General features: G+C 37.9%; 1 protein-coding gene across 14 annotated transcripts in view; it reads right to left on the bottom strand.

Moving 5' to 3' along the window:
• Positions 1-2762: 2762 nt before the first annotated feature.
• Positions 2763-27419, bottom strand: part of LOC103387484 (RNA-binding protein with multiple splicing-like) — a 37428-nt gene continuing 12771 nt past the window's right edge. Inside the window, exons 2-9 of one of the 14 annotated variants that reach the window (XR_003051560.1) lie at positions 26350-26427; positions 24451-24489; positions 22202-22264; positions 18355-18505; positions 16116-16243; positions 13955-14024; positions 6125-6174; positions 2763-5251 (exon numbers count right to left, since the gene is read on the bottom strand). Coding sequence is in view for 6 of the 14 variants with exons in the window: in XM_025061707.1 (XP_024917475.1) it covers positions 13962-14024; positions 16116-16243; positions 18355-18505; positions 22202-22264; positions 24451-24489; positions 26350-26427 (522 nt within the window). In the remaining 8 variants the exon portion in view is untranslated. Of the gene's footprint in view, positions 5252-6119; positions 6249-13954; positions 14025-16115; positions 16244-18354; positions 18506-22201; positions 22265-24450; positions 24490-26349; positions 26428-27419 lie in introns of those variants that run through there. The other 13 variants (XR_003051576.1, XR_003051566.1, XR_003051582.1 and 10 more) reach the window with 13 other exon arrangements.

Raw genomic sequence — 27419 nt, 5'->3', positions numbered from 1 at the left:
TAATGAAATATTTCCACAGCTATCAAACTGGTTCCCAGGACTTTTCTTCTTGACATTGTTTCCAAAGATAAATGCCTGGGATCTGGGTCATAGTTTGGAAGGACCAGGATGTTGACGACAACTACAGTCTGGTCTGGTCATTTTGTTCAAGACATTGCTCAAACACACTAAGGTTGTCCTAATATAACCTATTAAACCTCAACTAATATGATAAATATGATACATACACACACACACACACACACATATATATATATATATATATAAATATGATATATATATATATACTGTATATATTTAGAGAAGCACACACACACATATATATATATTCACATACAAACATACAGTATATATAGAGTAAATACATCTATACATATGCATGTATGTATATACGTGAGTGTGTATTAATATACACATACATAAATACATATACATTAGGGCTGGGCAACTTAATGAATTATTATCATGTTAACTCATTAATTAAATATTACCAACAATTTTTAACATTGTGCACTAACATTGTTTTTTTTTAAATAATTTCTTTCATTATTGTAGACGTCTGTTGCTTTCTGCAGCGGCGCTCACAGGAACCAGAACAGAAGAGAACTGACCTTTCACAAAACCCCACCCCAAACGGTCATTGTCCAGTCATACATCATAGCAACCGTTACTATGTAAATAAGATCTGACTAGCTGGACCTCTGACAAGCAAAATGGTGACGCTGTATTTGATTTCATCACAAATTCTAAGTGGAGATTTAAAGTAAATATTGTATTTAACTGCTGACTGTTTACACAACAATGAGATTAATTGCTATTAATGACTTCCTTGTAATTAAAACTTTTAATCATTGCCCAGCCCTATACACATATATACCAGTTGAAGTAACTCACTTGTACTAAACATTTTGGCTTGTGTTAGGTTAGATAACTAGGTGAAGATGTTTTCAAGATATTGGGAACATTAAATCCATGAACTTAGATTTTTGATGATGAAAACACAAGGCAGTGTGTTTGTGTGCAACAGTAGCCGAGCTGGACATATTTAAATCAGGTTTGTCCAAATTAATAAGAATTAAATAGCAAAGCTCTTTTTAACTCTTATTAATTTGGACAAACCTGATTTAAACCTGATTTAAACATTCCAATTTGATCAATTTGGAATTTAATATTAGCTGTTAGTATATATTTAAAAAAATCATGCTAGCAGTAATGAAAGTCTAAAGGAAGGTGTGAGTGAATACCAACAATGACACCTCTTAAATGGACTGGTTCAACTGGGACAAAAGGATTTAACACGTTTTTCAAAAATCCCTATTATAATCCCTATTTTATTTTATATTATTATTAACATGTCTCCAGAGCTTCATACGTACAGTAGCCCTTCTCATAGAGACACATTCTTTTTAGCCACCACTTTTCTATGCTATTACACCAAGTGTGAAAACTCCTGTTCACGGAGGAGTGATTGACATGTGAGAAGCTGATGTGTGCCACCTGCTGTTAGTGCTGAGAAAAAAAAGTAGTAGATGGTGAGGAAAGCGAGAGAGAGAGAGCGACTCCATTGGCTGAGGCCTGTGTCTGAGGCGTAACAGAGGGCAGAGCGAGGTCAGCAGCTCCCCTGGTACACAGACCACTTTATAAGAAACCCACATCATGTGTCTGATGGTCCTCTGGGATGGAGGGGGGTGTGTGTTATCCGATGACAAGTGCGAGAGAGGAAGAGGATATTAAGAATTTACACAGCGGATGTCTGTGTGACATCCTCCCGTCTCGGATCCATGTGAAAATGCCAAAGAAGGCCAAACCTGGAAGAGAAGATAAAAAGACTGGAGGACAAAGAGAAGCTAAACTTATTAAACTGAATCATCCTGAATCAAGTCCACATTCGTTAAGGTTCCTTTCATGTCTTCTTGACTTTCCATGGAGTCTAACGCAGTGGTTCCCAACCTTTTTCAGCAGCTCTACACATTCTGAGACAGAATTATTTTTCACATTCACAGCCATTGCTTGGAAACTTAGGTCAACTGTAATTAAAAGACTGAATTCTTGAAGCAAAGAAATTCAATTACAACTCAGCACAATTTCCCCAAAAGGCTATAATGAAGAAATCAACTTAATTAACTTACCTTGCTATGACCCCTCTGCAATAGCTTACTGTAATGCCCCTAGGGAAGGACTGCCCCCCTTCTTAAGAACCAGTGGTCCAAAGTGACACACTACAGTATATACCTGTAAAGTATATTTCTTTACAGTACATTCACTTTACAAACATTTATTTTGACTCATTAAAGGAAAAATAGTCGCTAATAAATGTTTGTTAGCAACGTTAGCCTTTTCACCTCTGTGGTGACCTGTCATTTTACCTAAACTGTGCATATGTGGCAACATTACAGCTGGCTGAATATAGCGCAGAGCTTCAAAGTTGTACAGACCTGTACACTCAAAGATAAACGGTAATTAAACATTAACATATTTTCATTAAAAGTCTTTAAGAGTAGTAAACATGTTTTTTTTTATTATTTTGGTTTGTGATTATTTCTATTTTGTCAGAGGAACACAGCTCAGAACAGATTTAGTCATTAAAATGACTAAGAATATTGTTGTTATGTGGTTGTAGTGTTTTTTTCACAAATCCCTGCATATCCTAATAGTGCTATCTTAACAAAGGAATATGGGTATAAACACATGTAAAATAAAGTCATATTTTAAAGATCACACAATTCCCAAGAATGACCACAGGAACTTTCAGACAGCAGGAAGGACGTTGATGATTTTAATGGCAGATGGCCAAAAATGTCTTCATTTACATGGTCATAAAAACTTCTCATATTAATCATGTTTTTTTTTTTTTTTTTTGTTTCAAACAAACACACACATCTGCGCTTCACTGAAATACAGCTTCTTCTTACACAGCGGCTAAAGTACATAAATATCAACAGTACTGTATGCAGTAATGAAAGAAACGCGCTCGCGCACACACACACACACACACACACATGCTGTGAACATGCTCAGGACACACAGATATGCACACGGTATAATTAAATAAGGTGTATATGTCATTGGAAAGAGGAGGGATTATTGTATTAACATCCAGACGCTTCCGAACTGTACTGATGCATTAAAAAAAAAAAAAAAAAAAATCTGTCCATGTGACAAGTCTGGATTTCACAGTGACCATAAAAACAGCATTTGTATTTTCACATGTTCTGATCAAAAAAAACAAAACAAAAACCAAAACAAAACTCAGAAGCTCTAGAAAGGGGGGAAACGACTACATTAAAATTAAAACACAAACTTAGACTTACTGCAATACCTACAATGAATTAAATGCTGGGCGTCTAGAAAATTCCGAAGCAGAATACCCATAAAAAAACACACACACGCACACGTCATATAAATACTTATAAATTTGCTGCCAATTGTGGCTTAAAAATGTCTGTAAGAGCAAAAAACTGCCTCAAATCAGTCAATATTACACGTGTGCATATTAATATTATTACTATTATAATTCATATTAATTAATTACAAACACTGACTACATAATTCAACCAGGCCTACATGATTGTACGTTTAGCATATATGGATATTTGCTGTCTTTTAGTTGATGTTTCTGGCTAATAAAATCAGACTTGGCTTCATCTGGTACAAGAATTGGTCTCTCTTTGTTGTCACGGAAACATCGACACTTAATGATTTTGTGACATGATCAGGATGTGATTGCAGGCCCAGAATACGCACACTTTTATACAAAAGACTTCCTTTTTAACCCCCCCCGTAACGATGATGTGTATGCAAATTCTGACTTTACAAAAAAGGAGTCGCGCCGACCGGCTAAAAATAGAGAAAAAGACAAAAATGGCTTAAAGTGAAGATCCTTCTGAACTCAAAGAGGCTCTTTGGAGTGACACCAGCAGAGACATGCAGCAAAAAAAAAAAAAAAAGGATTTAACTTGATAAGAAGTCAGATTGCAGACAACAAAGTCAGTCAGAAACCATACGACTCCACTCCTTCCAGTGTAAAAAATAAATGCCTTTGGTCTTCGTTTCTTTGTACTGTGCTGCCAGACAATAAAGAGACGTCTTCCTAATTATAGCAGGACTCAGTTTGTCATCTAGTGCAGTCCCTGGAGTCACACCACTCCTCACCGCTGCGGCCTTACAAACTGTTAATGCCTCTTTTAGCACATTTGATTACTTCAAACTGCAAACCCACTTGGTCTGGGAGTGTTTTAGTTTTTTTTTTTCTCCCCCGGTGGTAGCATCCACGGCTCAGAAGAACCAATGCCCCGCAGACATGGGACTCACACACGAAAAACACGCACAAGCAAAACCAGAATCTACTGTACACACTCAGTATATGGGGAAGGAGCACACCAACAGCTTTGGTATACCACGGTAACTTGCTAGGACAAAAAAAAAAAACAAAAAAAAACAACAAAACAGCAACAACATAAACCAATCAAACTGGATTACAAAAATACCTTTTTTTGTATTTCATTAAAATATCTAAAAAATGTACAGCATTGTTTTCTATTAGTTTTTTTTTGTCTTTTTTTGCAAAGTCATGCTTCAACATGGATTTTAATCATTGTAATAACATTAATATGAATGATATACAGAATAATGATAATTATAGTAATATAATAACATTGTCCAGCAGTGCTTTGGCCACACCTCTGGCCTGGCGAAGTGACCGCGTAAGACGGACTTGTACTCCTGTGATGGGACATCTTCACACTTGCATATTGCAAAACACAAAGAGCTTGAACCTGCTTGTGGGAAGCTGTGTCCACACTCACACAACCAGGGTTGGAGAACCAGACACTATCTGATCTGCAGAACAATCGTCTGAGCAGAACTGTTAGTTGACCATTTGCCATTAACTAGACAGACCAGAAAAAAAAAACAAAAAAAAAACTTGTGTATAATGTGTATTACACTGAAGTACTTTGGAGCAGTGTGAACACTTCAATAATTAAATAATTAATTAGCAATAATTCTGCATTTCAAAACAATAATGTTCAAACATGGCTGTGGCCTCAGAGAGTCAACTAGCTACACCAAGTGTGTGTTTAGCCACACACACACCTTGGTACGGATCACAGAGGTGAAGCCAAAGCACTGCCTGTAAGTCTAGGCTATGTAACAGTATAAAAAGAGAATTAGGAGGAATTTAGGGGGCAGGTGGTTGGGGTTCAATGTGTGATGGAGGCTGGGGTCTAGTATGTCCTTAGGCTGCTGCTGCCTGAGAGACAAGAAGGGAGGAAGGGGGAGAGAGAGAGAGAGAGAGAGAGAGAGAAAAGAATATGAGGGAGGTTGTCATGGCCACAGCACATAAACCTTGTGCACTAATGAAAACACATGGGGATCATGTGGAAGTGGGGCAAAACCACACAAACTTTCACACACCCCATTCCACCTCCAACAAAGACGTATATTATAGTTTGGATAAAACAAAATTACAAATGCAACAAATGTTTTCTCCTTAATTTTTCACTCTGTTGTCTTGTGATGCCAAGATCTCACAACCTTTTATCACATGAACGTCTGAGGCAGTCACATGAATTCTGGGTACAGATGCAACAATCGTCCAATTTTAATTTTTTTTTTTCTTTTTGGTTATTGTGACCTGAGATACACACACGATTCCTAATTGAGGGTATATTTCCCACACACTGCACAGAATCTCTGAATAGTTCAACTTTCAACTGTCAATATAAATAAATAAAGTCTTGTTTAACGGGTCTAATCTGTGTTTATCTGTGCAGTTAAACTGATCATCAACAAACTGTTCATTGACTTTGCAGTTACACTGATCATCGACAGCCAACGTTACTTGCCCAAACGTCAGTTGTAAACCTAATTTCTGCTAATGGGATAACATGCCGCAGGCTGCTAACGTAGCATGACTTTAAACAGCTGCGGTGACACGTCTCAGCTGATTGTCTAAAAAACAGGAAACTCTGATCATGTTGAAAACTAGTTGATTCCAATCACCTGCCAGATGATCGGTGCATCTATTATTCTAGGTTTGTTTGTGTACATTTGCTGTGTGTAATCTTTAACAGTTTTCATCTGCTCATACAACCAGACTTTGACACAGGGATCATGGTCTCACCGACGGTACGCTGCATCAGAAGCTGGAAGTCAGGTCAGTTCTCCTGGTTTCTACTTGGACATGAAAAAAAACAATCAGCAACATCCGTCACAGCCGACCACGACCACCATCACACATCAGGAACCTGCAGAAGACAGAGTGACCAGGACGTTGAGTCAGGTTGATTCAGTTTTAGGGTTGACTAGAAATAATCTGGTCTTGACCACCTCCACAGTTGATACCACAGTTCCCAAAATGCAACAACACTCAGCATCTTATTAAATCTCAGTTTTCAAATCTTCAAACTCCACCAAGGCACAGAGGAAGCCCACACTGAGGTCTACTTACAGTGAGTGATGAAATCAGACAGCATGATGTCAAAGGCTTCTTCAGAATCTCACCTACACTACTAAGAGGATTTGAAAAGTTGAGCCAGGATTCCAAACCAACGATGATTCAGACTTTCAGTTTCGACAGTTTGTCTCCTGACTTCAATTCTAAGCTTTTAAATTAATTTTTTTTCAATCATCGACGCCCTTGTTTGACTTTAACTAATATTCTTCCATGTGCTGCTGTAGTTCTGTATGTTTTAGCTTCTTACGGTGGGACTTGTTTTATTTGTGTATTTTTACTGGGAAAAATAGACAAAACATTACTAGCAACTTTTCTCGTGTTCTTGAGCTCTCGCAATTTTTGTCTTTTTTGGCTCTTTTTTTGACAGATTTTGTTCCTTTTTGCCCTTTATGACATTTTTCTTTCTTCTATTTTTTTATTATTTTGTACTTTTTTTGTTTTTGCCATTTTTGTCCTTTTCAGAATACCTCACTGCCATTTTCCGCTTTGGGAAATGCTATAATGTCTTATAACTTTTTTGGTATGTATTTTTTTGAGCAACACCTCATCATGTTGTCTTTTGTTTAAAAAAATTACAAACCATCTAAGTTCCATGTAACAAATTCCAGCTGAGAGTCCATTTTTCTCACAAACGTCACCCCCATTACACGCTTCAATGTCTTCCCACCATCACCAAAGGTCTTAACCTCGCTTCCACCCGCAGATGTATAACCAAAAATAGACTTCACTCCGAGGCCTTGGTAGATTGAGTCTGTGGGAGAGGGGGAGCAGAGGAAACTTCTTGGAACAATAAGCAATTTGTAAATCAATCACGGCTTTGAAAAATAAGGAGTGAGAGAGACAACACTGTAGCCGTCAGAGAACAGAGATAAGCTGGGAACTGTTCTTCAAACAGCAGCACAGTAGAATTGTATTTTTATTTTATTTTTAAGATTAACAACTGGCCTCACTAATGCCTTGTTGTGCAGTTAATCAACGGTGAGAGAATCGATGTGTTATGGAGCTGCTGGCCTAAGCCGATGTGACACATACTTCCAGACCTTGCATTTAGTTCTGGCTGAGGCACCAAGGCTAGAGATTGGGTTGATCATTGAACATGTCTGTGCAGATTAAGAGACGTTTTAGTGATCTGCAGGCTTAATGTGTTACAGCAAATAACCCAGCCATGATGTGGGATAGGTAAACAGCAAGTGTCGGAGAATGTGGGAGGTGACTGGCTTTGCTATGAATGACTGCACTGTCTCTGTTGTATCTCCGAGGATTCATGTAGCAGAAATTCTCGCTTGTGCTATCAGTGAACATTGATTTTGTGCTGAAGAGGACAAAAGAAGATTTGTTTGAATGTGTACTCAACACTCAATAGTACACGACTCTTACACTTACACCATACAATGTTAGCTCATTAGATAGACTTCATATTTGTCTTTCAGAATTTGTATCTGTAATTTTTGATCGACTTTCATCGATAATTAAGTTGGAGACACAGGTTGTAGCCACTAACAGCTAATGTTTGGTAAAGATTAACATCCTGTCCAAAGTAAAGGCCAAACTAATGGAAACTGCATATTTAAAAAAGCTTTTTTTGGGGGTCATTAGTAAAAAACTCAGGGCCAAAACAGTTAAAACACAATGTTTCAGTAAAGGTTCTTTCCACTAGAGAAATTTAAGGTTTTAGGTCAAGGTGTAGCACAAAAGAGAGTTAGTTGTTGACTTCACTGGTTGCTAAATAATTTCATAATAACATCTTTTTCTGTCGTGAAAAACAAACCTAAATAAAAACTTAGGAAGGTCAAACACAAAAGTTTCATTGTTGAAACCTGTCTTAGAAACTGAAAGGGTTTTTACCCTTTCAGTTTCTACTCCTTGGCTTCAGGGTTTTTCTGCAGGGCAAAAATGTATTTTTCAGGGTACAACTTATCACTGCCAATATAAACACCTTTGTGAAACTGACAGGTCAGGATTGTGGGATAAAGGGTGAAGTTTCAGCATAGCACTCAATTACTGATTTACATGATTTACTGATTTACTCTGTACAATTGTAAAGTACAATATAAATACAACTGCTCAATAATGGCAACAAAGGTTGCAGACTGAAGCACTAAGTACATCTTAAAACTTGGGGAAGCAACCTACATTTTTACAAAATACTTTCAAACTACCATTTAAGGAATTAAAGATCCCAAACACATTTTGATTATCACAACAATGTTTGTAAAATGTATAAAATTAATAAATAAATGTATAAAAAAATCTTATGAATATTAAATTGTTGGGGTATTTTTTTAAAAATAAAAAACTATTTTTTATCCCATCACTGTCAGAGCTGTACAGCTCCAGAAAAAAATGTTTAAATATCCAGTGAAAGTAATAGGTTTTCAATGTGTAAAATTATTGCTCATGTTGAAACAATTTTAATTCCAAATAATTATTGTAAAGAATTACTTTTGCTCGTCCCTTCATTCAGTACAAGTACAAACTGTGGTATAAACAGTTAATTCAGTACACATATCTGCATAAATGAATCTCTTATCGTGTGATAAAACATTGAGAGTAGTAACCAGTCATGATGTTTAAATTGATGTTGTACATAACGTAAACACTAACATTCTGAGTTTTTAAACCAATGAAAACACGTCCGTAACCTGGAGCCTGCCTCCAGGAACGGTTTGTGAAAATGCAAAGCAGCAGCGATTTGTAGTTGTTGAGCTGAACCTCTTTGTGTGGTTCTTACGGTGGTCTACCTGTAGAGTACGGCCATGAAAAGGAGCCCCCATGTGAAGCCCATTTAATCCAGAGAAAAGCTCTTAGGCCCTGAGTGTGTTTCTCACATACCAGTGGTAGCTGCTGATGCTGGTGGTGGCGAACACAGCTGCTGACATGTATCTAGCTGCCGAGACCCTGTGCAGGGACAAGGCCACAGTGAAGCGATTCTTTATTCTTCTGTACATGTGTGTGTGTGTGTGTGTGTGTATACTGTATGTGTGTTATTGTTCAGAGGGGGGGCGCGAGAGAATAAAGTCCCACTTCCTTATTAGAGGGAGGCCCCAGCTGGTTCTCAGCACTCCTGTGGGAGTTAGTCCAACATCGCACAGGAACCAATGGTTCATTGGCCAATAACCCGGAAAGATCCTAGGGGCAGGCAGTCAGAGTGACACACATACACGCGCACACACATACTCGACTGTCACCAGTTCACACACAAGCTGAACTCCCCCACCATGTCTTGTCAGATGGAAAAAGTGGATTACCACTCCCTTCACTTCACAAGCATTTATGTCCAATATTAGGTTGCGTTTGGAAGCAGCTCGGTGCCAGAGCATGAATGTCAACTATAATTCAGCTCCACAAACTTGTAGATGAATGCCTTGCTTAAGCCCCCCCTGGTATTACAATATCAACGGCTTAGAGTAAAACCTATGTAGTAAAAAGTGAATCAAAGGCAGCTATCCCTATTAAACAACAACGCTTCTATAAAGCATTTAATACATTTTATATACACACAGACTATACAGTAGTGACTCAAGTCAGCATAGGCAAAACAATAACAGCTCATTCCTTACATTGTCACCCATTATACTATGTATTTATTTATTTATGGTAAATAAATACGTTTTTGGTGGAGTGAGACAAATTCTGGGTTTTAAACACATTTTATAACACTCATACAAAACCGTCAAGCTAACAGACTTAGATTAAATACTGTTTCAGGTGCAGTGCTGTCTCTTCCCTGCAGAGGGTGTCATGAACACAGATGATGAAAGGGTGGTCTAACTTTAACTTTTTAACTTAACTTAACTTAACTTGAGTTGAGTGTAACTATGAGTTAACTATGAGTTGAGTGTAACGCTGTACTCATGTACACTCCAAACAAGAGGCCAAAAATGATAATGCTCCACTCACGTTTTTAAAAACTACCTGGCAATATTAAAACTTTAAACATTTTGTCAAAAATAAAAAAAAATACTTATGCTATGTACAAACGTAAGTAATTTTTTAACACCAGCTCTAGATTATTTGAATTGCAATACTACCAACTAGAGGTGATAAAAATAGTCAGTATCGCATCATTTCAGAGATTTATTGGCACATGTTCAATAGTTAGGTTTTTGTGCATATTGTGCCTTAATGCATTTTCTTCCTTGACACATACTCACTGTATGGCAGAACAGAGTTTCTGATTATTGCCAGGTCAAAATGATCCTTTCCATGACCGACTGAAAGCCAAGTGACCAGGATAACTCATTACCAGTCACGGCCGAAGAACCTCAGACATTAGTTAACTTCCAGCTGTTCTTTCTCCATCTTTCTCTGTCTCACACACACACTTAAATATCCAACTGTTACAATTCCAGAGTGAGTCACACACTCTGGTTGATGAGTGGTCCCTGTCCTCCAAATGCCAAGATAACCACTGACCAACCACAGTTCTCTCAGGGCCGGGCAGCTCTCTTTGTCTCTAAACTTTCCCATTAGTGTCACCAACTGCCTTCTGCATGAGCCACAGTTCACAAATGTTGGCCTTCTGTCAGTGCAGATTATTCAGCAACAGCAGTCAGTTACTCAGTCAGTTTGTCAGTGCGACAGACTGACTGACTGAATGACAGACAGACAGACAGACAGCTGTGGTGCAACCAGGGAGGTACTGGAGTAAACTCGCTTCAAGTTTGTTCTTGCAGACTTGTTGCTAAATTTATTTCACAAGCCATTCTCTTGTTTTGATTGAAGTGCACAAATAAACAGGTTGGTGCAGATCACATCAGATGGCTGTGTACCAACACTGACTGTATTCGTACAGGACAGATGATGAGCCAAAAACACAAGGTCTGGCTAATGTGTAGTGTGAGTAAAGCTGAACACTGTCACAGTTCATTTCAATCTGAGTTGTTTTTTTAACCATCATAATAAAATACAGAAATCCTTTAAAACTATTTATAACTAAAGTCCAAATCTGGTACATGGGCAGAGATCAGACTTTGTAGTAGTTGGTAAGTTTGGTACAATATGTAGAAATACAATGTATCTGCCTATAATGTAAATTCAAGATGTCCACCCTTTCTTTTAATAACATTTCAAAATAAAAGCACAATCGTAAGTCTGGCATCGTTCATGTGTTTGGATTTTTTTTCTTCATTTTTCTGCTTGATATTTAACATGAAGTAAAGCCCTGGTTTCACAGGGATGAATGTGGGAAAGTGTTTACAGCAGATTCTGAGGTTTTCCACGGTGACGGAGCGACTGTTTTTGGAAAAAGTGTCAGCAAATGTAATCATAATTTTTTTAAAGGCTGTGAGAACCACAGGCCAAATTCTTTTCACCGTAATTGTACTTGAGGATTCAGGAGAAATCAGGGAGGGAAAAGAACTTGAAAATGTGCCTTCAGGAAAGTTGCAGAACACAAGGTAATTTGGAAATCAGGGAGGGAAAAGAACTTGAAATACTGTTAGAACTTGAAATAAACTATACTGTTGTGCAAGCTTGTCTGTGAGATATTATACGTACTGTATGTGGACATGTTACTGCATGTACAAAAACGATATATACGTTTATGTTACACTCTCGTGTATATACAGTATCTCCTGCAACAGCCTGTAATTATCATGACAATCTGCCTGGATGTCTTAACTTCACTTAACCCTCCACCAACAGCCGGATGGAGGGAAATTGTTGTTTCATTCAGGGGCTAATATCCACTTGGGCAACCTGACCAACCAAATGACTTCCTCCTGGTTCGATAGAGTGGTAATTATTTCCTCCAACTCCTCCTTTCTCTATTCCCTTCCTCTTATGTACCTCCCCCCTCACTGACAAAGATGAAAATGCCCAAAAATAACGAATAACCCAACTCCATCTTTATTTTTTTTCTCTGATGCTCTGTAAATAGATATAGGGTTAGAAAGAGACGGCAGAGGACTAGCATCAATCAACAGCTCAACAAACATTAGTCTCCGTGCCATTTTTACCTCCCACCAGCTATGGGCTGATGTCCTCAGGGGTCAGGAGGACATGTTCCTTCCTGTTCCAAGACGCTAAAGGGAGGGTGCTGGTGACAGAGAGACTGGCGCCAAGCACACATGCATGCACTCAGTCAACAGGGACTAGCAGGGGATTTGTTGTGCATTGTGGTTTTGTTTATTTATTTATTTTTTGTGTTACCTGCGAGTACAGCGGCGTTCATTTGCTCCAAACTACACGTGCTGTGTGGCTCAGCAAATAGCTACCCACTGACTTATCAAAGCATTTATTACCAACACCGACACTAGATGTGTAGTCTCTACAGCGCCACAGAAATTATTTCATCTGTAATTTATTTTAAACAGAGCCCCACTCCAATCTATTTTTAATAAAGACTAATAAAAGTGGCCCTGCCAGCAATGTCCAGGTACCTCAGCAGCTCCTGCTGCATATTCCACATTTATGACCTTTCTGAGGAATCTTTCCATGTCCTGCTCTTTTTATAATCCTCCTCTGTGCACTTTGTTACAATACAGAAAACCCCCCTCTAAAAAAAAAAAAAACCACTTTTAAATTAAAAAATGTATTTCATGCTGCCAGGGTTTTGACAAAATGACAAACATGTTTCAATATCTGCTGCAAAGCAACAACATTATTGGACAATATTCAGAGTTTATTGTGGGGTGGGTGTGTTAGTGCATGTGCAAGACAGTAATAATAAAAAAAAATCTTTCCCCTTTCCTCTATAATAATAAATGTCTGGTGGCAGATCCCACACAAAAAATGTTCATTTTAAAGCTTAGTTTATTAGTGAAATTACAGTCAGATCAATAAAACTCCCGGTGTAGCTGTTTCTAAATGAGTAAACACAATTTCTACCTACTTTTATCACTGCACGCAGGAGCACCTTTAAAAGTCTTTTATTTTATCTTTTTTAGTCACATTTGCTGAGCTCTAACTCATCTCTATCATTAAAACTCCAGCATTAGGATTCGTTTTACATTCCGTTTGACTCTCCTCTCTTTCCCCCGTACTTTGATGCACCGGATCAAGCATCACTTCAATGGGAGAAGTTGAGCCTCTGTAGGCTGTGACCACAGCAGGCAAAATAATGTGCGAGTTCTCCTTTAAATTGCAGCTTTCATCTTATGTGTTGGTGCACCAGGGACTGCTGTGGTTTCATTGACTGGCTGGATTTACCAAGTCTGCATTGACTTCTTACTAATTTGTTATGAGTAAGAGAATAGTGTGAGCTCAATGGCAAAACTGAAACATGACTAATAAGATGGTTAGTTTGAACTGTCGGAAAGACCGGGGCCTAGGGCCAAACCAGGGATGACATAAACACTGCATGCATGAGGTAACGCCATGCGAAATTCCCTACATCTGTTTAGAAATATCTCCACGCCTGCTTAAACAAAATGTCATAACATTAACTGAGGTATTTTCACAGCATCGTGCAACGTACACTGCTTTGTGACTGCAGGGCAGGAGGCTGCCTCTGTGTGTTAGTGTTACCGTGTGTGTGTTTAAGTTGTTACTCACACATACTTCAGCAGAACTGCCTGGACTTCCATCCCTGAGGAGTTCCATCTGCAGGTGGGAGCCAACGGATCTAAACAAACAGCGTCACATGTGCATTAACACAGACACACATATACAAACTGCACCTCTTTACACAGTTTGTATTTAATAAGGATTTATAACAAGGAAGAGTATAGAAAATGTGTATCAGTTCAAAGAAAATTCACTGAGAGTTTGAAGATCAGTCAGAGTGCAACGCAGCACATTGCTGTTTTCACAATCCAAATATCTTAATTTATTGTAAATAATTTGCTTTATTTGAAGTAAATAAAAACCAGGACAAGCCGAACTGTGGGCAATTTCACATCTCCTCACAGTCAGGAGGAAGAAGTCAGCAAAATTCCTTTTAATTTGCAGCAGGATATTGTTCGTTATTGGAGGATTGTGAGGTTCTTTTCATTTTGACATTGCCTGAGGATGACTCTCTGCAGCTGTTACTGGATTCTGCACATGCACCCTGTGATCAACTGACCTGTTAATACAACAGTTTAGTGTAATGTATCATTAAAACAGCAATCTCTGATCACGGTCTACAACAGTGGTTTCCAAAGTAAGGAACAGGCCCCTTACTGGGGCACTACTGTAGAGGGAGGGGTGCAGCAAGTCAAATCAATTTCAACTTTTTTTTTTTGTGGTTATTTTATTTTCTTTGTTCAGTTAGATTATGAACATTGTAGGAATTGCAGTGAAGATCACTGGAGTTTTGAACTTCGGGCTTAGTCTGTCTCCATTAATCAGTAAAATAGTGTCACATTGAACCATTACTCTGTGAAGCACTCATTTGGTTTTGTTTTATCCAAGCTCAGTTTTCTTTTCACTAGAGAAAGATTTTATCAGCTGTATGAGTCACAGACATGAGCTCATGTTAACGTCACTTGGATTGGATCATTCGGTCCATAGTGTGATCTCTACCTTTGTAATTTCATCAGCACAGAGTCAAGGGCAAGAGGGATTTTAATAGTGACCACATCCTCTATTGAAATCACAAGGACAGATTTCTTTGTGTGTGAGTGTGTGTGTGTGTCTTTGACTCATGGAAAAACACCAACCAGGCAGATTCACCTCTTTAATATTCTGACATCATCTTAGCTCCAGCTTTGGTGTCTGGGCTAGAAGAATTCTTAATTCTAACAACCTCATATGATGATGTATACCGTATATGAAAATGTATGCAGTGATAAAAGACTGTAGGAGACCTTAGATCTAGTCGAGGTCAGTCAGTCCTAAACAGGCATCATGAGAAGAATTTCAACAGATCGATAAGGAATTATTATGTGAACTCACACTGGAACTGAGGAGCTTATGAGACCTTGATGAACTGAATGGTGGTTGGTGGAAAAGTAGATTTTTAATTAAGAAAGTAGCTGATAGTTAAATGATGATGCAAAGCTTTTAAAGCTGAAGGGTTTGGTAGTGAGTGTGTGGTAGACTAATGTAAGTTGTGTCAAAAATATTTTGTGGTTTAATTGGAAACAAACTTTTTTTTTTATCCTCAAGCGATGGCTCCACAAACTGCAGTCCCAGACTGCAGACCAACCCCACAAGTCAACACAGCCATAGCTACGGCTTCAACACTTTATTTCAATTTAAAACACCATCTTTCCAACAGAACTCATAATCTCAGTGAACAATGAAAAAAAAATTACAAATTACTGCAACATTCCCACTGAGAAAATAAATATTCAAATTGGAATTAATTTGGGTACAACTGTTCTAAATGGTGGGCTATTTAATTTGTCATTTGTGCTTCTAACCACTTATTATTGTGTCATGTGTATTGTATTATTAGTGTTTGAAATTATTTACAGGAAAAACTGCTTAATTTTTCTCTCTCAACAGACAGACGTTTATTGATGTAGTAATGCATATTTATTAAGACTTGAATAACTACATGAGGTTAATGTGTTTCTACGATAATGATAAATACATCTTTTTATTTGAGTCACTTTAAAACCAAAATTACAGCGACTGGGCATCATGTGCAACGAGGTGCACCTGTGCTTGGAACAGACAAATGATATTAGCTGTGGTGGTGGTGGCAGCTGTGTGTACAGTGGGAGGTGAAGAGGGCAGAGATGGTGATGGTGGTAAGGAAAGAAAAAAGGGTGGCTCTGCAAATTACCTGAGCGTGGAGAGAGGAGGGATAGGTGAAAGCGGGTGGGAGGGCCGGCGACAGCTCCGCCGGGTAGAGTGGGTATGATGCCCACACGTCTGGGCTGCTGGGATATAGAGCAGGCACTGTGAGCTCATCTGTGGAAAAAAGAAAAGGAGGAGTGGGGTGAGGAGAGTGGCCGGTGGATGGGAGGAGGGCTGGATAGAGGTGCAGATGGAGGTGGAGGCTGTGCTAGTGACAGTGCAGGTGCCCAGGTGCAGTATCCAAATTCCGTAGTGCTTTTCTCTGATTTGTTACCTTTCATCATTTGACTTTTTGATCATAAATAAAAACAAAGTTGGTCGATCGAGACACCAAAAAATCCAGGTGTGAAAATCATCATGCATTAAAGACCTTTTTAATCAGGCTTAGACATTTAGCCTGAATAAAATCTAGACCTAAATTCAGGTATTTTCAAATTTTACTATTTTAACAACACAACCATATTATTAATTACATAAATGATACATTTATCAACCTTTGGAATGTTAAACTTACTTAAACTTACTTCTGTAGCACTTTTCTAGATAACTCAAAGCTCTTTGCACTATAGGTTTTGTCATCTATTAAGGGGTGGCATCAGTGTTTCCCATTAATCAAAATGTGCCAACCTGTCACCTGTTTGACCAGTGGCGTTGCATGAGTCAAATTTCTGAAGCAGTGAGTGCAACTCAATAATCTTATTATAAGTACCGGTATTCATAGATTTTTGTGCGTCCAATTTTTATTTTTATCTTAATCCTTTATTATTGTATTGTATAATTCAATTTATTACAGCTCTCTGCACAATCGGGGCATGTCGCAATTTCCATTTCACTGTCATTGACTGTTGTCAATGGCATGTCACAAATAAAGCTTCTTGGCTCTTTATTCTCAGCTTGGACTCCTCATAGACAACACAGTGTTGAATACACACATTAGTGTGTTTTCAACATTCATTCACCACCAGGGGCGCTGTTTCACACATCATAAAACGAGAGAGGAGGAAACAAAATGTCATTGTTATTCCTAAAAAAGTGAGAAAGCCTGGTCTCCGCCACTGCATTTGACTATATAATATGATATGATATAATAAACAGTATTTCCTTTATGTATCCTTTATCCTTAATTAACTACTAAAAATAAAAAGCACTGTATGTGCGGTCTAACCTGAACATTGTTTATATTGCTGCAAGCACTATTCTTTTATATACATGTAATGCATTACTGATGGAACAGCCCTAGAAGCAGTAACTGATATCAACTTATTGTCATTATACGTAGCTTGCATATGTCAGGAACTGAACTAATGTTTTAGTCATTGAGTCAAATGTAACGCGAGGGTGAAGTAAACAAGTGTAAAAGTGTGCTCAGTGAAGAGGAATGTACGATGGTGCAGAATGGTACAGAGTGGCTGTAAACAGTCAACATCAGGCAGCTGTGTATTCTGGTAAATGTTGATCCGGCACAATCAAGGAAGAAATGGTTGATTTCCGTCTTATCAGGACATGACAGCAGTTTCTCTCTTGTCGATCTAGATATGGCTCCATTAATCATTTCCTTCTATTTTCCCCATGTTTTTTATATAGACACATCCTGTCCCATTGGTGAATAGCAAAAATCCAAGATAAGAGCAGTTTGGTAATTCACAAAGAATTTACAACAACAGCTGGTCAGCATGCAACCATTAGCCAATCGCTGTCTTTGACAGTACAGTTAACATCTTGGAAAAATATTTAACGAATAAGGAATGTAATTCCAGAGATGAATGCTGCATTAGTCAATGTCTTGTACATACTGTATCTGGTACTTAAAAGTTCTTGGGTCTAAAATATATACGAAGAAAAGGTCAAGTACTAATCATTTGATGTCTGTCCAGCAATGATATTTTAACAGCGGAACTTTAACTTGTCAGCTAAAGGTGCTAAAAACCTAATATCATTCAAAAATGTTTACCTTAAAACAATGGAAAGCACCATGTACAGGACAACGTTGCAAAAAAGTGATTACAACAACAACAACTACAGAATTTCCTTTTGCTGATCTCCATTGTTCATGCACACAGCTAAAGCATTAACACTCCTCTGCTAATGATAGAAAAAGGATCCTAAAAGGAAACAGCTGTCCAGTTACCTCAGACAAAAGAAGCTAATGACCAAAGGAAGCAGCAGCAGCAGCAGCAGCACACTCAGACAGTAAAGGGGAGAGGATTCAGGGACAAACCACTCACATGGGTCTCTGCTGATGAACTGCGGCCCAGGGCTCTGTTGGGAGGGAGGGGGGTTGGGAGTGCCGACCAGCTTGTTCTTGGCCATCTTGGTGTTGGCCTTGGCGAACTCCAGCCGCAAGGTTTGGGGGATTTCCGGATCAAATCGGACCCCCTGAGCAAAAAGGGAAAGATAAATCTGTTTTGTTTCCACGTCCATACACAAGGCGGAATTATAGTTGGATTAAATCATCAGAAAACATACAAAGATTTAATTTTCTGTACTTTGGTACAGACATAACTAGATTAGCATAGATGAAATTGAACTTTATTGATCCCACACTGGGGAAACTAGCACAGTTTTTATAGTTCTGCTCTACAATAATGGTCTTGCATCCTAACTTTAGAACATCTTGTAACCTAGATGTTAACATCTTCCTATATATACTGGTTTACGTACTGCTTTATATTGTCTTCAATGTCTGTATCGTCACACTGCAAGTCAGACAACACATGTTTATATAGCACTTGACCAATCACATCCATTTTGTTTTTAACAATGAACAAATTTGTTTTTTCCATTACGTTAAGTACATTTGCTTGTAATTTCATTAAGTCATTTTGTTATGATGTACATATTTACAATATATATAGTTATATTTATGTATAAGTCTGGTCTAGATTTTTTTTTAATGATGTGTTTTATACCTTTTTTTTAATTATGTTAACATTTTTGGGGATATTGTAGTTTGCAATCACCAATCTTAATCAGTTTTTACAACATACATTTGATCATTTCTAATATAATCATGTAAACTTGTTTCCAGTTATTTGCTTTGTTAAAATGTCAACAGTTTGCTTACACACTTACTGACCACCACCTGCTCTTAAAGTAATTTCATTTATTTTGTGTAATAGTCATTATATCATTTCGCACATAAGAAAAATGGGTTCAGGTAATAAATCAGATATATATGTTCTAATACAATTAACTGAATTAGTGAATCTTGAACAACTGAAAACTTTAGCATGTTTTACTGTTTAATTTGCTTTGTAGCTGTATACCAGTGTACCATTGATACCTCAGTATTCTGAGTTTTGCAGTCACCTTAAGTTTCTTGGAAGCAAGATAAATATGGCATCACATGAGGTTCAAATGAGTGTGTGTTAGGCCAGTGACTTTACACATTACATTGCGGCAAGTTCAACTGTGTTTAAGCGTCAGTAGCTAAAGCAGACGACGCAGTGATGCTTGAAACAGAGAGGTTTGCTGTTTTATACTTTGAAGTTTAGAAGAAAACAGGAGAATGATGTGAAGCTGATTATGGTGTATTTCCTCTGCCTCTTCCACATTTACATTCTTAGCCTGGCTGTGTGTTGTCTAAATGTCCAGTGGGACTTGGCTGACTTCTGGAATTGTCACTTTGTATTCTTTTCATCTTCCAGACAACGTTTCCTGCCAATATCTTGGCATCTGCTTAGACTTTGAAGCTGGCTGTGAAGGACTCGCTGCGGATTACAGTTATTATTCTGGGTCAAGCCCATGTAGCAATGGATGACACCCACAGCTGTAAAACAATATCACAGCCTGATGACACAAACCTGGCTTAAGTGTTGTGTCGTTTAAACCAAGGGCAGATCCCGGCTGAAGTATAATATGATATTACAAATATTACAAATGTAAATGAGCATCACTGCTACAAGTGAGCCAACTATTCTGGTAGATTCTTCGGATGCTGACGCTAAGAGCTAACACACAAGTGGAAACTAAGTGGAGGTTGTTTTGCCTATCAGCACGTGTCCATGTTTTTGTTCCGCATTAGTTTGTCTTTACGGGAAAATAAGGAATGTAATTAAAAAAGGCCTTAAATCCAAACTTTAACAGACAACCTTTGTCTGTTGATTAAACCGTGACTTAGCTCCAGTCCCAGTTTAGAGTCAATGTGATGAACTAATTTTAGTTGACTACACATGAATATTTATATGCATGTGTATTTCTTTATGTGTACACATACACAAACACATACGTACGTATACATATTTACGGTGTGTATATATATATAAAATATTTTTATATTATGCTTTTATATTTAAAAGTATACATATAAACATAACACAAATATATTAATATCCATATACAGTATTGTGTTTTGGTCATCCTACAGAGTGTTGGGGCTCCTAGATTTAGCCGTGTTTATTTTACTACCCTACATACATTCACTATGACTGGATCTCGGTTTACATGTCCTTCTTTCTAGCAAACAGCTCTGGTCACCTCCCACCTTCATTTGTTAACCCAGGTTAGGTCTCTGTCAGTGTGATCAGACTCTTCCCATTTAGTTTCCCTTGTAGGATAGAAGGTTTGTGATTACATCTTGACTAAACTTTGTGAAGTGAAAAAATTAACACTGACAGAAAACAAAGCTGTTGTTTGTTTACTTTCCTTTAAGGCAACAGGATAGGAAGAAATCTACAGTCAACAATAAACATTACATCAGTAATCCTGTCTGATTGCCTGCAAAGAACAAATAGTAAAATGGTTCAGAGGAGCACAGAGTTCTCTGCAGTATCAGAGTGAGAAGCTGCAGGGATGAGGTTCTCCACTCGTCCCTCTAGGCCTTAAACAAAGCTGCGCTGAAACAAGCGCGGGATGACTTCTACTCATGGAGGAGAAGGAATTAACTAGGATTGCCTCGGCTCAGTGTGCTCACAGCTTCTGTCAGTCGAAGCTACAGGGTTATAATAATGCACATGCATATAATGAGGTCTGATCGAACCTCAGTTTGAACAGCACTGATTTTTTTTTCCACCTGCAACTGTGTGAACTTCCTCATACACAATGTTGTACTGGCAATCAACCTAGATCTGAGTGGTTTAAAATATCAAAATGAGAAACTCACTTTCAAGAAGTGCTCCTTTATTAAGAAATATATGGCTTGGCTTTTCTTTGATGAAGTGCAGATTCATAATGCCAGTTTAAAAAACAAATATGACCTCTGCAGCATTAACAAGGATATGCAGCATTCAGGCATTCTTGGACTTTAACACTTTTGTAAAATGGAAATATAAGCCGCAGCGTTACTTCTGTAAAAAATACAGTAACGTTTGCGAAGTACCATGACAATGAAACAAATCTTACAGATAGATGTTTGCAAACTCTGTCTTTTTTTTCTGTGCCACTCCTGGGAAAAAGTTCTATCCGAAAACAAGAGCAGTGTTTTCTCAGCCGGCTGACTAATTCTGTGCAAAGTCTCATGATTGTTGGCTCCTTAATCAGATGATAATTTTAATCCTTTCTCCTTTTCTCTCTCACTTCTTCAGTTCTTTGCACCGTGTTTGATTTATTTTATATCTAAAGATTGACAGACTTTTTCACATCACAGCATTTCTGTTTAGGGAACATATATAAAAGAATGCTTTTTATTTGCCGCAAAAAGGTGCACAAAAGAAACAATGTAAATAAACAAAACAATTGCTGCTGTGTATTGACACTCTTTATTCCAGAAGCCCTGTTAGGACGGGTCTCTCTTTAAGATCTGAACCTTCCTCATCAAGGCTTTCTGCTGAGCTTCGCTCTGTCCCAGATCAACGTTTCCTACTTATACATTGAGCAGCCAATTTCCCTAATGACCTTGAGGAATCATGAGCAACCTTCAAGAATGAAGCCCTATTTAATGGACCAGCTCAGTTTATGTAGAGCAGCCTCTAAACATGTCTACCCACTACTTCCTTTGGCTGTAGAAATATTTGGATATTCAATTCATTTTTACTGCAAGTGCATTTTATTTAGAAGACAGCACGACCCATTTTCATGTTGTCAGCGCCAAGCTGGTGCAGGAGAGGAGAACGGTAAAAAGGGCATGACACTTACGTTCAAGGCATTCTTGGCAGCCTCCGCCTCTGATCGGCTGTCAAAGCTGACAAACCCTACCGGCTGGGGAGACAAGGAGACAGAACAAAAGAATAAGAAAACAAGGTTTAAGGCAGAAGTCTGAGTCTGCAGTTCTGTCTAAGTGCCACAGACATGCTTTTTTTTATATATACGCATGTTGTTTCATATCTTATTATAACAGCCCCCCTCCTTCTCTGCCCTCCCCTCTCTCTTCTGTTTTCCCCCTATTAGTTTGTAGAGGGGAAGGAAAACAGAGGCTGGATGCTTACTTTGTACAAGTAGAGTTCATCCTTCAGCTCTCCTATGACCAAATACGGGCAATGTCAGAGCCGGAGAGTGCAAGAGAGTGAGGCAGAGTAAGGGGGAAACAAAAAAATGAATACAGTGAGAGAAAGGAGGAAGGAGAACTGAGCAGGGTCGTGAGAATATGTATTTAGAGTTGAACGGTGAGTATTAATCAAGGAAACGTGACGCGAAACCAAGACAGCTAAAGACGTTGTAAAGTCATATCTACTTTATTCCTGCTTCCTTTGTGCTCAGGTGGTTTAGGGAAAAAAAGGACGTGGACGTCTGGCTGTCAGATTGTTGCAGATTGGAACAAAGAGTAGACATTCTCTGTAGCTTTTTTGTGTGTCAGGAAGGGGATGTTAGGAGATGGCAGGCTGAGGAGAAACTGAAATCTCTAAACATGTTGCTCCCTCGAGGCTGCACTGCAGTGTGTGATCTGGAATAAAGTAGTCTAGGGTTATGGGAATTTTGAACAAGTACTGTGAAGAAGAGGAGGAGAAGGGGGAGGAGGAGAACACGCAGGAGGAGGGGGTAAAGAGAACAGAAGAACAACACCAAGAAAGAAAGACGGCCGAAGTGAAGACGTCAGGCTTGTGAAAGTGTAACATGAATATAAATAGAAAGGGTCCGACTATAGCTATATAAGGAGTGTTTTCTGGGACTGAAAACGGATGAAGATCAATTTGATTTATGCCATCATCGTCTCCGCCATTAGGCTAGAAGACCAAAAAACACCCCGGAATCCAATTGAGAGTGAGCATCAGGTGACACAAAAGGTAATTATGAAACCATGGTGTGAGATGGACTGCGGCGAGAGGCCAAAGTGCACAGAGATCCGCTGAGTGTCTCATATATTCATTAAACAGGTGCAAAAGGGAGAAGCAGCAGCAGAAGAAAATCTTCTTTTGTTTTAATACATGTGGGAACAGCTGCATGGGTGAGGGCCAATGAAGACAACAAAAACTGATGAATATGTACACTGTAATCATGGACCTGGTGCTGTGTTGTCTGTCTAAATCAGCAGACTATCCTGGCTTTGGTATAATGGCCCAGACCCTGGTCCAAAGATTCTATATATACCCTTAATGTTCAATCTAACTGTTCTCAATTGAACAATAAGGGTTTATATTTAACACTATATCTTATATAAATATACATTTATAAAGATATAACGCGTTTCTATTTTTACATTTACATTCTCAGCTGTTAGAAAATATAAATGTACAAATGAACTTGTGCAACATGGACGACTTCCCTTTTCTAAAATATTTAAATTTTCTCACAGGAAAATCCACCCCTGTAAAAGTAGACTGAGAAACATGAGGCACATAACAAAGATAATATAACCAAATGTGTTTATAGGCAAACATCACAATAAAATTGAAAAGGAATATAATTAAAAAATCCTGGACCAAATGTTTCGATTCACTACATTGTTGTTTTTTCTCATGTGGAAAACATCTTACCTTTGTTCCAATTTTGGAGGTATTACACTAAGCACATTTACTTCAAATTGCCCAAACCCTCCTAATGAGTATGTCACGTCTTTGTGGGAAACGCTGTAATCTGGTAATGGGTACAGTGACATGCAGCTAAATTGCTGAATGTGGATGTGGACACCTGCCAGCTGAGCTCATTTTCGGGCCTCAGATCCCCAGAGGCAAAGCTAAACAGTCAGTATAGTTTTTTTCAAAACCTCTACTTTAACACCTCAAAACTTCTTCCTCTTCAGTCTGCAGTAGACTGTCTTCGACTAAAAGTGCAAAGGCAAGTTTCTTCGCCCATTTTCCAAATAAGTTTACCCAGTATCCTAGGCACCTCCTGACAAATAGGTAACCCATCCTTCATAATCATTAAGAGAGAACACAGAGGGCTATAGAAAGGAGGACAGACGGCAGAGGAGACAAGACTAGTTTGACGTGGTGTGTCTGGATGCATACCTGTTTGGAGGTGAGTTTTATCAGGGAGCCTTCATAACCCTGGAAGAAAGAATGACAGAAAGACCAGCAGTGAATAAAGGTTTTTCCACTATTGGCTAATGTGAAAATAAAGTGAGTCTGATCAGTCCCAGAGGTAACACGGAGCAAAGAAATCTCTATAAGATGTTGCAGATGTTTGATCTTGCTAAAGGTTTTGTAAGATTTCTCTAAAAGATTACACTTCATGTTATCTTTCTGTTCTTTTTAATATAATTTCAGTTTTGACTGTAATGATAAAATAACAACATAAATGTTAGAAAAACTGTTTCATTCCAGTGTAAAAGGGAAAATGTTTGTTCCGGGAAGTCGGCACATCCCAGTGAATGAGCAAAGTTTTTTATTTTTTATATTACTGTCCCTATAGTGTACAGGAGTCATTTATCTGAAGGTAAAGGTCATGTTGATTTGGTTATTTTTTATTTTAAAAGATACGTTTTCTTTTGGCATTTTTAGCACAAATTATAGACCTGGTAACAGAAACTTTACAAAATTCACAGTTCAGTTTGTCTTTTTTAATAGTCCATGTATTATCATGTTAATAGTGTATTACAATTGCTAAATGTATTATCATGTTAATAGTGTATTACAAGATACATATGCAGTACATACAAATACACAAATTTTGTAGAGATTATATAGTTAGTTGCACATATGGTGTCTAGTATTTAGAAACGTTTTAGCCAAATTGCTGCATTTTGTTGCAAATGTAATTGCCTAAAATTGTTATTTTTGGGGAGTTTTTATAAAATACCTATTTTGAGGTTATTTGACAAAGATTATACATTTATGTGCACAGAATGTCCTAAACGTGCAATTTGAGGCATTTATGTTTTTTTATTTTATTTTGGCATTTTATTACACAAGCCCATTGTAAATCATGGCATTTTATTACACAAGCCCATTGTACATTGTACACTGTACTTTTTCTGCCACTATTAACATCCCATAAAAAGACAAATTATACAGACTGGTGCACATATTAAGGCATAAACCTTTAGGCTTTTCTTAGTTTTTTGCCTTATTTTAAAATTGTAGACATTTTGGGGACAAATTATAGGGCTAAGTTACTCGCATAATATACGAGTATAAGCTTTGAGCACACTTCTACTGGTGGATTTATATTTACTTTTGTTTTTTTGCAGAAGCCTAAGTATTTTTCTTTTTTTTCTTATTGCAAGAGATTGGGATATAATCCTTAAACAAACTCACAATGTTACATCAAACTTCTCATGGCCTGAGGTATCAGGCCTATTAGGCAATCAATAACTATTAAATTCTTAACTGCATAAGAAAACTACATACAGAAAAACAATATATTAAATTGCATCATTTTGTCTTAACCTGATAAATCCCTGCCTTCTCCACTCATATCATACATCGTATGGAAAGCCCACCATAACTATTATCCAAGAATGAGGTGAGATGCATAGCAATTGCCACATCATTCACCCTTCTGGGCTGCAGTTCCTGTTGCCCTATTAAAGTGCATTACTCCATTACGCTGACAGCACTAAGAGCCTGTGTCATACATGCACCTTCACTAAACTAAACTGTGAGGATGCTTGTGCTACGACAAAAGGAAGGCTCAGATGTTAACACAAACAGCTTTTGTTTTTCGTATCACGGGAAGTGAGCCATTTTTCCATGACACACACACACACGTACACCTAAGCCTCTCATGGATCAAGATGTGACTGAGCTTGAGCTTTAGGAACACAGACACAGACACTTGAACCTTGCAGGAGAGTTTCCATAGCAGTTTATTTCATCACCATTAATGGAGGTCCCATTGACCGCTGGAAAGAAAAAGCCGCTAAAAATAGCTGAGGCCCAGCCACTTTAAAAAACATACAAACATACCTTAAATGGTCTAAACAGGAGGTAAAGCTCCCTCGGCTTAATATCCAGCGGCAGCCCACTGACGAATAGCGTTCGGACCTGAGGAATACAAGAAGGAGATCATGTATTTTTCATTAACCTTCACCAGTTATTAATAACCACCTTGCATACCTGACAGTAAAAAGATGACTTTATGAGGAAGAGAACGCTGAGCGTTAGTGAGTTCAATGATTCCCAGCTTCAGCTTGACAGTAAAAGATAAAATTTTTCAGATACTGATAAGGATGCAGCTCAGCTCGGCAAACACACACATATCCCAGCATACTTTTCTACACAGTGTACATTGTGTTCCCCTGTGTAATTTATAGTCAGCTGCATTTTATGGCAATCTTCCCTTAACAGCTCTTGCTTCTGTTTTACATTTGAACTTTTCAACTTCTAGCTGAGGAGTTACGATGTACAGTATACATCAGGTAATAAAAAACTAGCTGTTTTTGTTGTTACTCCCTGACAGGAGCTGAAAAAAGTGACAGAGGAAGTAAAATTGCACAAAGCACCATCAGGAGTGGAATTGTTTTATTATGATTTATTATAATTTGTATTCACAAAGTAATAAAATCAATGCAGCGTGATGGCAAGCTGTTCCCCTCCAGTAACATTTAGTGGAACAAAAAGCTAAATCTAACACAGCATATCGCAGCCCCCGCATAAACCATGAACAATTAAAGATAAATTAAATAAGTATTTAAAAAAAAAAATTGAGGGCGTTGGTGGATATTCTGAATGTGTCGACACCACAGAAAAACATACAATTTACAACACTGCAAGAACAAAGTACACTTTTACCCTGCAATAAAATCCCAGTGCTATTTAGTTTTCTTGTTTGTCAAAAGAAAAAAGATTATGAATATTATGAATATTAAGAATTAAATTAAAATACTTAAAATAAAAGATAAATACCGTCACAATAACATTCTAACAAAAAGCTAAAAAAAAAAAAATCAGATCTTATGATTTCCTTTTAAGAAACTTGTACAGAAACTTATACAACATCCAAAAATGTTCCCCTACAAGCAGTACTTTCTACTTTC

Source organism: Cynoglossus semilaevis, chromosome 1, assembly GCF_000523025.1.
Source record: "Cynoglossus semilaevis isolate Cse_v1.0 chromosome 1, Cse_v1.0, whole genome shotgun sequence".
In the NCBI taxonomy this organism is placed as follows: Eukaryota; Metazoa; Chordata; class Actinopteri; order Pleuronectiformes; family Cynoglossidae; genus Cynoglossus; species Cynoglossus semilaevis.
The sequence above is the reverse complement of the archived record's forward strand: the minus strand, read 5'-3'. Positions and strand labels throughout refer to the sequence as shown.